At 46.1% G+C, this 14,891-nt stretch overlaps 1 protein-coding gene across 2 annotated transcripts in view; it reads left to right on the top strand.

The window, feature by feature from the left end:
- Positions 1-14,891, top strand: part of GLG1 (golgi glycoprotein 1) — a 1,453,447-nt gene that overhangs the window by 124,634 nt on the left and 1,313,922 nt on the right. For both annotated transcript variants that reach the window (XM_069655141.1, XM_069655148.1), the window contains exons 3-4: positions 5,431-5,517; positions 6,050-6,265. In XM_069655141.1, coding sequence (XP_069511242.1) covers positions 5,431-5,517; positions 6,050-6,265 — 303 coding nt within the window. The remainder of the gene's footprint in view (positions 1-5,430; positions 5,518-6,049; positions 6,266-14,891) is intronic.

Below are 14,891 nucleotides of genomic sequence, written 5' to 3'. Positions count from 1 at the left end.
TTCAAGTAGGGAGGGGTGCTAAACCCAGTAATTTCAAACATACTTCCAAGTCCAAGGTTATGTCCACCGCCAATTCGAGGGGTGTCTGTGTCGGATGGATTCTTGGGGTCTCAGTCCCGGAGTGGTTCCCGCCATTCGTCCTCGTCTCTGAATTTAAGGATGCACCGTCGCGGTCGCCTTACCCGTCGTCCTCCGGAGTATCGTGCCTCGAGGAAAGTGGCTTGCCCAGCAAAGTCCTCGACTCCAGAGGCATGGGCTGCCTTTAGGGAGCAGATGCTGGCCATTTTTCAATTGTAGGGCACAGTTCCGTCCGCGCCTTCTCACGAAGCCAGCAAGGAAAGCTCTCTAACCGTGGCTCTCATGCCTTCGAGCTCGGGTCCTCTGCGCGATCCTCATTGGGAACCTTCGAGGTCCCGTTCGGACAAGGCTCTGTTTAGTCACGAGATGTGCTTCTAGGTCTCGGTCCTCGTCCCTGGCGCAGAATCCTGCTAAGGGCTCGAAGTCGACTCCGGTGCTGTGTCAGTCGGATACGGACGTCGAAGCAGTGCCTTCTATTAGCCCTCGGCACCCTTGTCGACGCCAAAGCCATCGGTGCACTCTGACTTCGGGGATTTTTGGCCGAAATGTAGCATTGGAGATCCCTGATGTTGTGGATCCTCCCAGGAAGGCTACTTCCAAGTCTTTGAGGCCGGTGGTGGGCTCCAGACCCTCTTCTATCCCGAGGCAGGGTTTTTACCTCCCTCTGGACGACATTTGAGGAGGAAAGGTCCGACTTTGATGGGGACCCTGTCTTCTGGAGACAGTCATTTGGAAGAGTTGAGGCAAACTCTTCATGATACCAGTGGTTTGGACACTTCTCAGGAAGTAGAATTTGGCAGGCCTGAGCCTGGGGCTCATGCAGAGTCGTCCTACAGGAGACTCATGGCTAGGCTCAGTATATCTGGACTGGTCCAGTCCTCCGGAAGCTTTTGTGCAAGATCTAACGGACATTTTAGATCAAGGTCTGTCCTCTGTCCCGGTGTTACCTTTTCATCTCACTTTGCAGAAAAGGGTGGCGGCTGCTTGGCAGTCACTGGAATATCTTCCGGCTATTAACAAATCGTTGACCAAAAAATACCACCCTTCCGGTAGTGACCCCAGCTACTTATCTTACCCCACTCCCGAGAGTTTGGTGTTTCAGGCGGTTACAGCCACCTCCAGGCAGGCGGCGTACCCTACCATCCCTCCGGATAGGGATGACAAACACTTTGATGATTGGGCACGCAAGGTGTTTTCTGCGGAGAGTATGGCGTTAAAATCGGCCAACTCCATTTGTGCTTTGGCAAGATTTTCACACTCTGTGGAATTGTTTCTCTTGCGGCTCAGCAAATTCCCAAAGGGGAGGACAGGGTCGGGTTCCTTGCTCTCGTGCAAGATGGCAAGAATGCCATGTGTGAATCCCTTCAGTTGGGTTTGGACAGTGGTAACGGCGTGAGCCGGTCCATGACTGCGAGCACCGTTATGCGCAGGTTTGCATGTTTGTGGAAGTCTGGTTTTGCCCCGGATGTGCAAGCCCGTTTTTTGAAATGCCCTTTGATGGCACACATTTGTTTGGAAGCATGGCTGAGTGCCTTTGAGAGGTTGCAGACCTCAAAAGCTGTGGCGACATCTTTAAGCGCAGCTGTGCGTCAACCCTTGCCTTTTCGTCCTAGGGGACAGCGGTGGAGAGGTTATTTTCGTTACTACTATTGCTCCTTTGGTAGAACAAGAGGAGCCGCCAGTCAAAGGGGTCAGCAGAAAAGTACCTGTGGTGGTCGGGGAAATGGAGGTGCCAAAGTCGCTCGGGTAGCTGCCTCTTTGCCTTCAGGCGCTGCCGCAGCCACTCCAAAACAGTCATAGGCCATGTCCCAGGGTTCGCCGGTGGGGGGGGAGATGGTATTCGCATCTTGAAGAGTTGCAAGCCATTACGACGGATGTGTGGGTTCTGGATAAAATGGCCCACGGCTACTGCCTTCCCTTCCTACAGCAGCCTCACAACAATCCACCAAGGAATCTCTTTGAAGCTTCCAGATCCACTCCTTGTGAAGGAAATTTTGACCCTGCTAGAGAAAGGCGCTATAGAACTGGTGCCTGTAGCAGTGCCTGTAGCGGAGAGGAACAAGGGATGGTATTCTGCTCAATGGAATTTCCTCCGAGCGGAGCCTTGGGAGATGCATTCATAGTAGATTGGTCATTCCCACTGCTGTACGAGTTTCCTCCAGTCCGTCATTCCTCAAGTGTTACGAAGGTTTGGATCCCACAAAATCCTCATTGCTCCAGATTGGGCCAGGAGAGCGTGGTACCTGGGCCTTCTAGAAATGTCCATCTGCCCTCCACGCCGTCTTCCCTACACTGAGGATCTGCTCTCGCAAATGGGGGGCAGGGGCGGTCCGGTCCGGTTGTCCATTCAGAGGTCAGGACTCTCAACCTTCACGCTTGGTATCTGAAAGGTTGAGGTAGAAGCATTGGGACCTCCCGGATGATGTGATGGAGGTGTAGCTTTTGGCCAGAAAGCCAGCAACAAAATCCCTGTACCGTTTTCCTTGGCCTAAGTTTTGCGACTCCAGAGGACAATGTTGATCCTTTTCAGTGTTCCATTCCTATGGTTTTGTCTTTCTTTGGCCCACAGGGGCCTTCAAGTAGGTACCATTAAAGGATACCTGGCAGCGCCGTCTATATTTAAGCGCATGTCTGAAGAATGTTCTTACTTTAAGATTCCTTTGATTTCTCAATTTCTTAAAGGACTGACTAATGTGTTCCCGCCGTCCCCTTTCCAGGTGCTGGTTTTGGATTTGGTTTTGAAATTTCGAATGGGTGCTTCATTTGAACCTTTGCACTCTTGTCCTTTGAGATTATTGTCCTTCAAGACCGTGTTCTTGGTTGCGGTTACTTCCGCTCGCAGAGAGTGAATTACAGGCACTTTCATCTAAGCATCCTTTACTGTGTTCCACAAGGACAGGGTTGTACTAGGGGTACGTCCTTCCTTTCTACCTAAGGTAGTATCTGACTTTCATTTGAGCCAGAAAGTGGTTCTTCCTTCTTTCTATCCTCCTGTAAGGAAGAGGAGCGACTCCATAGGTTGGATCCTAGGAGAGCTCTGAGCTTTTATATTTCTAGGATGTCCAGGGTCAGAGAGGCAGATCAACTTTGTGGGATATGCTGGACACTGATTGGGCCAGGCAGTTCACAAACAGACCTTGTCCAGGTGGATTATCCTCACCATTACTGAGTTACCGATTGGTGGGTAAGGACCCTCGAAGGGTTGCGAGTTTATTCCACTAGGGGCGTGGCTACTTCCACAGCCCTCCAAAAGGTTGTTCCTTTTAAGAATGTGATGCAGCCATTCTGGGCTTCTGTCCACACCTTTGTTAAACATTATTTCCTCTATACGATCCATAGTCGAGATATGGCGTTTGGTAAGGCAGTTCTGTATTCGGCCATCTGATTGGGTACTCTAAATTCTTTTCCCTCTTTTCTGGTATTGCTTTGGGAGTCTGTCAAAGATGTGGAATACGTTGGAGGACACAATCCATTTGAAGAACTAGTTACTTACCAACTGGTAGCGTTCTTTCGATTGGATGTTCCACCATCGTATTCCACATCGCCCTCCCAGCCTGCCCCTCTGTAGAATTTCCTATGCGATCGCAGCTTATGTTTCCGCAAGGCTATGTGCAGTCAAGCAGGCATTGGATTGATGCCGCACGTTATGGGGTGAAAAACGTGCACGGCGCCCGTAGCCTCAGGTTGTTTTATTTATAACCTCCGTTGACGTCGCCCTCGACTGAGGCCTTCGAGGGACATCGACCCGACATCGACCCGACATTGACCCAGGACACCCTCTGCCAAAAGTTTCCGAACTACACAGCTGTGGACATAACATGTCAAAGATTTGTAATACATTGGAGGAACATCCAATCGAAAGAACGTTACCAGTTAGTAAGTAACTTATTCTTCTCAGTGATTACCACTTTTTTCATAATTGTTTACTGTTATTTTTCCACATTAAGTAAAACTTGGTGTGAGTTGCGTTAATAATTTTGTAAAGAAAGCATTTTTTGTGCCACATGGGGTCCTTTTCAAGGACCCACTTAAATTATTTTGACCTGAAAAAACCTCTTGCACAGTCAAAGAACCTCCTTTTTGGCAAATCCAACTCCTTATGATTTTGAATCTGTTGTGTGCACAGGTCTGTACCTCTATTTTGTCTCTTAAGAATAGAAGGTAGTGTTTTCTTATGGTATAATCCTGATTGGGCCAGCTGATGGTTTTTCCGTTAGTTACGTATTTGCTTCTTTCACTTGCAAACTATTGAATGTGTAAACTGATCATTTTGGATCCCACTTTGGAGAAACAAAACTGAAATACTTAAATCCTAAGGAAGGAGCAAATGTTTTTCCATTAGTTACAATCTATCCGCTTGCGCTATCAGGCTAATGCCATTCATAAGAAAACCTGAAAAAGCCTCTTGCAAGATCATATATTTGAACTTTGGAGGTAGGTCTGCCAGACTGGAAATCGGCTGCCTGGTATAGCCAGCTCTGTGAGGCAGCTTTAATTTATCCATTGTTCAACTTTTCGAGGAACACGCTCTGGAGTTGTCACCAAAAAATGCATGAACAGTTTAAATTGGTCAAGAAATGAATCATGTTCATTTGGTGGGGGGGGGAATGGTGGTGCCTCAATTTACTAAGTTTGTGCTCTGTTGCTCGAACTGTTTGCTAGCCAGCATGGCAAGTGTTTCTTCCAACTTTCACCCGCACAAACCTTCACGTGTATTGTACTTCCTAAAGTACAAGCTTCAGACAATGATGCGTTTTCATCAGATGTTTAATGCTGTATGTTTTCCAGAGACTCAATTGTCCTGAAAAACGGGCGTTCAAATGAATTAATTGAAGCAGTAATTTGAAACCTACACGTTTGATCACTTTTTGATAAAACTATAGCCAGGGTACATAATTGCTTGAGCCCTTCATTTCACCTTCAGATTACAATATGTATCCGCAAATGCTAACAACTTTTCATGCCAATGTGGACTCGATGTACAAAGATATTTGGTTTATGTAGTTTGCGCAGGAGCCTGTGAGCAGATCATATGGAAAGTGTCTGCTGCTTGACTTCGGGATTATATACTCTGGCGATGGGGACATGGAGGTTGGGGTGATTCGTATAAACCCGGTTACATGCACACATGTACGAGAATAGTCAAGTCGAGCAGTAGAATGCACCAAGAGTTATTTGTTAACTACTGTAGTTTTGTAGCCTCCTTTACAATTGCATACTACAATCACTGCAAATTTACGTCTTAAGTTTTTAGTGGATATTCTGTATTTAGCCTGTTAAGAAGATGACTTCTAATTGGCTCATTCATGGTGAATAAATGTATTCTAAAACCTTTCCCCCCCTCTTTATCAGTTATTATGGAACTACAAGTTAAACCTGACAACCGATCCGAAATTCGAATCTGTGGCACGCGAGGTCTGCAAGTCTACTATTGGCGAGGTGAGCAGGCTTTAATTGCATGGTCAATACATCATTTCATGTAACTTCTGTACATGCTTTGTGGGAAGTTGGGTAGATACAACTAGTGTTTTCATAATTTGGAAGTTCTTACAGGGCCAGTTTTAAGGGTGGTTCAATCTTCCCTTTGACGGCTTTCTGAAAATCACTCTAGTTATCGACTAACATTTTTCAGTACACTGGTTTCTTAAAGTAGTGATGGCGATTGTGTGCAGATTGGTACTGCTCTGAAAATGTTGCTTGTGAAGTAGGACAGCAGTGTTTTTTTTATTGCAGCTGTTGTGCTATGGGGATGTGTGACGGTGATGCTGCTGCTGTGTAAAGATGCCCTGCATGGGCTTAAATTCCTTGTGTGCAATGCTTTGAGAAAGGGAGCCTGCTTCCCATGCTTTAAAACCTTCTGTAATCCTAGAGCTATTGTAAAGTGTTCTATGGGTAGAGGTTGACACACTAAGGAAATCTAGATTTTACTAGTTTATAATCCCCTGGAGTATGTTTATCCATTTGCCAACAGATCAAGGAGTGTGCTGATGAGCCAGTCGGAAAGGGCTACTTGGTGTCCTGCCTGGTGGAACATCGTGTTAACATCACAGAGTACCAGTGCCATCAGTACATTACCAAGATGACTGCCATCATTTACAGTGATTACCGTCTCATTTGTGGCTTCATGGAAGAATGCAAGGAAGACATCAATAATTTGCGCTGCGGCAGTATTCGACCCGGCGAGAAGGTACTGCTCCATGCAACTGAAGATCAGTGTAAAAAGCCCCTGGTGTTTGATATTGGCAACGCTTAGGATGCAAGCCATCTGATGCACATAACTCTGAAGAACAGTCTCATTCAGTTGGCTCTTGTTAGGTATCCCTTTCTTCCATAGAAGATCTCTGCTAGAGATGAGATTTTTTCCTTTAACCATACTTTATTGCCTTTGTAGCACTGGCTACTTATCTGTCCCCAGCCCCACGTCCCCCCACACCCAACCTAATGGCAGCACTTGCAGTAAGTTTCCAGATCTCCTTTCAGTTCCCATTGGAGACTAGAGCTGAGAAGAGCAAGCCCTCTGTGCTTTATAAAAAAAGTTGAAGTGCCGTACAAATAACTGCTAATATTTTGCAGTATTGATAGGTTTATGAATTCAGAATGTTGTGGCACTAGAATGTCTCGCAGTTGAGGACAACAGACTTCAAATGTAGAAGTGGTGAGTCTGGAGGGGCGGGTCACATCTTATTTGGGACATATTCCCTTTGCAGTGCTGTTTTTTGCTGGGTTACATGATTTGTTATTTTGAGATATGGCAGATTTGTTTTATCTAGCTGAGATATGCTCCGTTCTTTTGAAATGCTGTGTTTCTTTGTTCTACATGGTTAATTTATGCTGCAGAAGGTTTTGTTTCTAAGCTGCAGGAAAACGTCATGCAGTGTCTTTCGTTTAAGAAACTGTTTTGAGACCAAAACTAAATGCATGTTAACTTGATTCTCTACTTTTGATTTTACACCTTCCTTATTTTAGTGGGTTCTCCTCCTTTGCTCTCTGGTAAGATGGATTTCTAGAATCTGGCTTGCTGGACAGATTTTAGGCCACAATGGTAACGGTATCCCAGAGGTTAGTCAAAACCCAATCAAGGTGTGAACGTGGAGAGCTGTCAAGGCTATTCTCAGGCTAGTGAGTGAGGTCACGGATCCACAATGAGGCAACACAGTGAAATACACAGTTCATTTAGATAGGATTGTATAAAAATACAATATTTATTCTAGGCCTTTACACACAAATGAATCTAGCCAGTGATATTGCACAATACTCGATCTACCTTCACCATTTTCTTAAAATCCATTAAAGGACTTTTCAACATATGAGGTAGGTACATTTTATTTTTTATTTGCATTTGGTTTATACAAAATCTTTACAAAAGATATTAAATGTTTTGATGTTGCATATTAAAGAATATATTGAATGCCAACACAACACATTTTCTTAGAAACGCATGTCAGAATCAATACTTGCGCGATAGCAAGTTGCTGCATATGTGTTTCAGTAATCGCAGCATGGAGATTACCCTCAAGCGATTTAAAGTTTGCAGTTAAGTTTTGCCCACACAGTTTACTTAGTAAATCTTGTGAATTTACAGTTGGCATCAGTTTCGTGTTAACGAGCAGAAAACGAGTTGGGGCAATAACTCTAATTTTCTCCCCGCATGAATCTCAAGAAAATGTCCTGAATATTCGGTGTTGCCAACAAAATGAGGTAGGTACATTAATGCAGTGAAGATGGAACAAAGTAACAAGTGAATTTCCTTCTCCAGCAGTCCAATCCCTATGAAGAATGTGGCATTGTGCCGAAACAGGAACAGCAATGCTTCTCCCCAGAATGCAGTCTCTGTAGTACATTATCTTTCAGATGATACAAGTTATCCTGTGGAGGACAGGGGGAGATGAATGCTTTGCGTTTACCTTTGACTCCGATTTTCAAAGATGACTTGATGGGTTGACTGGAGGCTGGGAATGCCATTTGTTTGTTCCAGTGAGACACCCAGGAGCTGCAGGTGCAATGATTCTTCTGGTCAAGTCCAGATGCAAGAGGAGAGTTCCATCGACTGCCACCAGTGCCCAAATCGTTTTGCCTTGTTTTTTAACCTGTTCTGATTTTAGGTGTAGTACAGCCTTTAGCTTCACTAACCCCCCCACCCCCACCCCCCAACCAACCCTTTAGATTATTTGTTATGGGGAAATTGAACAGTCCTTCAGACTCGGAGTACTGGGAAACGGTTTCCCTTTTATCTTACATTTTTGTTATTTAACATTGCACAAAGCATTTTACAATGGTGTGCAATGGGGATACTCTTCCATCTCCCTTGTCTTTTACACTTGGGATTTTTGGTTGCTTTGCTGGTTGCTGCAGATACATTTTTTAAATGTTTGCTTTATTTGTAATGTGCTCATTTGCGTTTACCACAGATTCCTACTAAACCTGGCTAGTGCCCTAGGCCATGCCATGATATTTTCGCTTGCTCTTTGGACATATTGTAGTTCAAACTACTTCTTGCCGGGTCAGGATGTCCCATTTAAGGACATACATTTGCTTGGGAAAGCTGCTGCTTTGTGTGTGGCCCAGGAAGTGGGTGGGACTGTCCGTTCGCATTCCACATCTGTGGTGGCATTGAGTCTTGGTGAGGTGCATGAGTGAAACCAATAGTTGCCCCCGATTGGACAACTACTGGCAGTTTGAATAGTGCAAAGCCTTACCATTGGTGGCTTTGGACCTGCTTCCAGGCTGGATTTTAGATAGGGCTCCTGCAGCCATTTCTTCAGATTGGTGTTGGATTCAAAAATCCTCTGTAGATGAACAGCCGACAGAAGATCCAAGGCTACCGTTGAAGAGGCCTGGGATCACTTCCTGTGTCTGAATCCCTTTTTGACTACCTGGTCTGCGAAGGCCCTGTAGTTCAACCCCAGGGATGGTGGGATCGCCCAGTCTCAACATGTTCTTGAGTATCCAGCTGACCTGAGCCTGAGCTGGACCACTCAGTGGATTGAGTATGCTGTCCTGGAGAAGCTTCTTCAACCACAACTGGAAGGACGCCTGCCGTAGTCTGTGCCGTGGCGTCCCTGGAACTCTCCTCTCCCACCCCCATCCTGAAGAGGACTGAATCGGTGAATCTTGTATTTCATAATCGCCAGGGGTTGCTGCTTGCATCTGGATCTGACCAGAAGAATGCTTGCACCTGCAACTCCTGGGCACCTCTCACCGGAACCAATGTTGGGGAAATTTAACCTCCAGTGACCCCTATTTGGCCCATCAAGTCCTCTGTTAAAATCTGAGTCAGATGGGTAAGTAAACCCAAAGCATTTGTCTCCACTGTTTTCCATAGGATAATATTAATAACCAATCCTTTGTCTCATCTGAGACACAATTTATTTAACTATACAATAATCGTTTGCCTACAGAGATTACATTCTGGGGAGAAGCATTGTGGCTCATGTGACTTTTGGGCACAAGGCTCTAGCTGTGTTGGGATTGGACTGCTGAAGGTAGGGAAATTCACTTGCGACTTGGTTCCATCTTTACTACATTAATTTACTTCGTGTGATAATGCATTCAAATGACTTGAGAACCTATGGTGAAGGTACATATGTATATTGAGTAATGTGAAATATCCCCTGCTAGTTTCATATTTTAGTGTTTATGGTCTGGAATTAATATTGCATTGTTATACAGTGCTGTCTAAATTGAATTGTGTACTTCAGACTCCACTCACATTCTCCAGATAATAGCCTTGACTCTTCCCCACATTTACTTTGATTGGGTTTTGTCTAATTTTAGTTCTGTTACTATTGAGGCCTCCTAAAATCTTTCCACTAGGCCAAATTCTAGAAATCTTAACAGGTACCAGGCCCAAAACGCCCAAATAAAACAGGAGCAGCACCATGTTAATTGTTTTCCTATAGCATGCAACGTAAACCTGGAAATCTGATTTTTTTTTTAACAACATTTTTGCATGATGCCCTCTAACAGGGCAAAGTAACTTTGGCCCATGTCGAAAGATGTATACGGATGGATGAATTGTGGAGAATAACTCAGTCAGCCCAAGCAGTCTTGCCACACCACCATAGCATCCCAATACACCTACGTCTTGTCCACTTCTCCATGCTTCTGGGTGCCCGTCCAAGGAGATGGTACTGGAGCTCTTTGGAGTTGAGCTGCATGGGCATGGCTAGTGCTGCTGACCCCCACCTCCCGGCAACACCAGTCAGTGGTTTACTCTGCTTCGGGATTGGATGCTTTGTGCAGCGCGCACTTTATTTTTGCCACACGCTCCCCCACCCCTGATTTCTTAACTTTGCTCCCCCAGCAACATCTGCCCATATTTTTATGTATGGTGTAACTGGTTTCATGTTCCTCCTGCAGCGGGCACTACATGGCAGCATATTTCCACAGGTTCAGTTTAGGTTGCCTAGGCACAGGTAGCTGGACTGAACGTCCGGACACTCCTTTTTGTCATGTGTGCTTCGTTGAGGTTTAAGCTGTTGGCATAAAGTTTTCCACAGGTCTCGGCACATCAGAGTTTCTGTTCTCCGAAGACGAGAACAAGAACTTGGGCACCCTGCTCAAGCAGAAGGGAGGGAATTCCTTCTGCGGCTAGCCATCCTACTATGCGTTCTCCTTGCTGGCCTTTACCAGTGCTGCTTCCACTGAGGACCCTGTGGGCGTCAGACACGGTCTGCTAGACCTGTGGTGAACCCTTGGCATCTGAAGATTACCTGGCTTGGCGCTTAAGGGATGCAGACTGAATGGAGCATGCTTGGGGGGGCTTCAGGGAATCGTACTCAAGTTCACCCTGAGGACCTATCGGGGCCTGGAATCACAAGATCTGCATTGAGCAAGTCTTACCCTTGGCTCACTTAGTGTAGGAAACTGCCCATAAATCCCATATGGCCAGCACAGGTACGAAGGAGCAACTTTATAGCTCCCACAAAATGGTGGACTGACATTCAGAAAGGCTGAGCCTTCCATCTCAGTATGTCGCACATCAGAGGCTACATCCCATGTTTCCTTGCCAGTCTCGCTCCTGTTACTTTGGCACTATGCACACCAGATCTTTTATTTCCAACAGTAAGCAAGGAGGCTTTTGTGAGGGTAGATTGGTCTGCAAACTACACTAGTCCACTTCATACCAGTACCAAACCTAATCATTGACATTCTGTGCTCTACCTCCCCAAGCAACCTACTTGGTACCCTGCTCTGAAGTCTTCTTGCCCCCCCCCCCTTATACCTCTTGCTTATGAATTTCAACATTGGTATGTGCCTCAAGATATTTTTTTTAGAAGTTCCTACAATATGATTCACTCAAAACCAATAGTGGGCTTTTTCAAAAATCGCGGACAGTACCTAGTTTGCCCATGCAACTGGTCCAGTCTGGCACTCTTGTGATGCTTATCTGTTCCCAGTGTTCCCAAGGAATTGGCTCTGCCTACACCCATAGCAAACCCTACTGCTCCTGTAGCACCTCGTTCTGTGCCCTACTTGACTGGCAACACCTGATCTCGTCGGGTACAGCGCCAACAGATCCTGTACCGCTTCCAGTGATAAAACCCTGTCAGGATTCGGAGGACCGACACCTGGGTTATGAGAATGAGTGTTTTCGATTAAGGCCTTGAATAGCAGCATGTTTGGCGTCCTTTCATATGTGCTCTTAAATGGGGGCGGATGGGCCCAGAAGCTAATCAAAAAATGTCCTGGCTAAGGCAAAAACAGACTAAACAAGCCACTTTATCAACCAATTAAATGATTGAGGAATGGTATTGCCAGTTACAATCAGAGGTGCAACTCATTTGGCACCTGATCCTTCACCTCTGTTGGCGGCATCCATGCTTTTTTTTCCAGAACCTAGGCTTCTACTTTTTGAGTGCAGACTCCATCGCCTCTTTCCAAAGAGGGATAAGCTTGTGGAGACGTATGGAAGGGAAACACGCATTCAAATGTATTACATTTATGCTGGGCCAAGGCTCGTTCAACAGCAAGAAATGTGCGTTAGTGGTTGGAGACTTCAGATTTCCAACCTTATCTATTACCTGAGACTGTAGCCGCTTTCAAATCCAGTTTGCCTAAGTCAAAGCTTATTGCCAAAGACCTTAGTCATCCATGCACCACATAGACACAGCTTCCAGAGCGATTTGTTTAGGAGTGGACTGGTGCTGCACAGCCTGGACTAGGGCTACATACTGCGATAGACGTACAAGAGAAAATACTTTGGTTCGGGGGGTTGGGGGGGGGGGCAGAGGGTGCAGGGATATCTTTCACTTTCACGGATGAAGACTTAAATGAAAAGTCTAAATTTAGCACAGTACACTCAAGGGTACCCCAAACATCTTTACCCTGTCGACAGTTTTAGCCTGCACAAGATTGAAGAGCTTTGTTTTTATTATCATGGTAACCACAAAACTGACAGACCACCCGACAGATCTCCAAGCTCTCAGACGTAAATATTCCCAATTACCTTATCTGTTGCCTCCTGGGGTAATTGCTCTCTCTCCAGCCCCTCATCTCTTCTCCGGGTTGGCTCTGGCATGCTTTTTCAGGAGATTTTCAATCTGCAAATTAGAGAGAAGTCTGTCCAGCCCCGCTGCACCCCAAAAGAGGAAGCTGGTTTTATTTCTTTTTTACTGTCCTGATCTCTACAATGGTACTCCTCCAGAGCCCAGGATCCAGTGCTATCCATAGCCAACGGAACATGGGGGTGGGGGGCGAGGTGCTGGCCAACCGTAATAGGACATGGATTTGCGGCCCCCTAATGGATTTTGGCATGTCTAAAGGTGTACAGGGTGCAATGACCACAGCTGGGACTCTGGGGCTTTAACTAATATTGTGCTATATTATGAAGGATGTAAAGTTAACCGACAATGAACAGGGGGAACAACCCCTCCCCCTTGTCAAACACTGAAGCAGATCAACTGGCTGCCTTATGGAAGCCAACCACAAGTGGCAACTACACCCCTCGAGTGGCGAAGGATCTGTTCTACCAGTGGGGATCCCTTAAAGTGGATCTTTTTGCCTCCATTCTCAACAGCCACTGTCCCATGTGTGCATCCAGGGGAGGCCAGGGAGAGGGTGCTCTCTGTAACACCTTTGAGATTCCATGGGATAGAATGACTGGTCTCCCCCTGGTTCCGCTAGTACATTGGGCTCTGCAAAAATTCCAGCAAGCAGATTGAGGTTCACTCATAGCACTAAGGTTGCCAGCCAAGTTCTGGTTCTCGGATCTAGTGGACCTATCCAGACGGACACAATATTGCTACTATTTTTCCAGGACTTGCGGATGATGGGGAAGATTAATCGCTCCTAACCGCAATCGCTGAACTGGACAGCCTGGTACCCGGGGACAAGACCTTAAGCCATCTAGGGCTCGGACCAGAAAATACAAATTCTATAGGTAGCTCAAAGGGATTTCACCAGATCACAGGGTAAAAGGAAGTGCCAGATTCAGTCACTGGTCCCTTGAGAAGCTCAAGAGTCCTTTAACTGCTTCACTGGACAATGGCATCTCATCTTTCTAGCCGCTTCGGGGAATAAGCCCGGAAACCTTCAGAACTTGTTCATCAGCATTTGTCCACCTAAATTCAAATTCAGACAATCCATGTTGCTTGGTCACAAACTCTGTGGTAAACCGGCACTTTGATGGTATTTGCTGTTAGTTTCCAAAAGTCAAACCTCTTCAGGCCAAATGGGATTTAAATAGTCCTAACAGCGGTGCGCCAATGACCTCTGCGGACATCAGGATGGTATCCTCCCTCGACAGCATTCCTGGTAGCAATTACCGCCAGGAGAATGAGTGAGATACAGGGTCTGCAGCTGACGCAACAAGGTAGTCCTACCCACTCACCCATCGTTCCTTCAAGTGTCTGAATTTACATCAACCTGGAGATTTCCCTCTTGTTTTTTTTTTCTCCATCAACCTTGGAATGGGAGTGACCTCCATGCCTTCGATTTCAAAGGCTTTCAGGTTTTACCTAGACAGGAGCATGGTGTTCTGGAAATACCCCCCCCCCCCTGTCACGTTTGGAGGCTCGAATCGGGTTGCCTCTACCTCCAAAAGAGAGACCATTGTTGGATGGATCATGGCAGCGATTCTAGAAGACTAAACTCTCCAGAATGTCCACATACGAAGGGGCTTCATGCCTACCTCATCAGAGCAAAAGCAACCATCAGTTGCATTTCAAAGACCTGTCCCCTGGGACACTATCGCAAAAGCAGCGACTTGGGCTTCCCTTTCAACCTTTTGCAGACACTAGTGCCAGGGCACGAGTTCGAGAGCACTCGATTCGGTCAGGTGGTACTGAAGAATTGCTTCAGCTAAAGTTCCAAAAAGAACCTTCCACCCCCTGAGAGACTAGTGCTAGTGAATCCCCCACAAGTGTGTAGGACATCAGCAAGGCAGCAACCTGGGCCCCCACTGTGCTTTATGCTAGCATGTATGAGCATGGCTGCAAGGTCAGAGGCCCGATTTGCACACGGTCTTGCAAAACTTGTTTGGCTAAGTATATATTCAATTTGGGATGCTTTAGTATTGTTCAAACTCCCAGAAGTATGGAGAAAAGGGGATGGGACGTAGGAGTAAAAGTTACTCACATAGTGACTTCTGTACTTCTAGTTCATTGGCTCCTTCTCTCCATATGCCCCACCTACTGTCTTCCAATAGAGCTACAGTTCAGGTGACCGTCTAGCGGTTACAATGGCTGAGTCCGACGAGGAATGGAATTGTGCCATTTTGCACTGCAAACTTTACTTTGGCTCTAAATTTGAGACACAACAGATGTGCCTGCCGATGGTGATTGAGCCCACCAGATTTGCCTGTCTGTTTTTTC

This window comes from Ambystoma mexicanum, chromosome 1p (genome assembly GCF_040938575.1).
Source record: "Ambystoma mexicanum isolate Mex_15411 chromosome 1p, UKY_AmexF1_1, whole genome shotgun sequence".
Classification (NCBI taxonomy): Eukaryota; Metazoa; Chordata; class Amphibia; order Caudata; family Ambystomatidae; genus Ambystoma; species Ambystoma mexicanum.
Note: the sequence above shows the minus strand (reverse complement) of the source record. Positions and strands in the feature narration are given on the sequence as shown.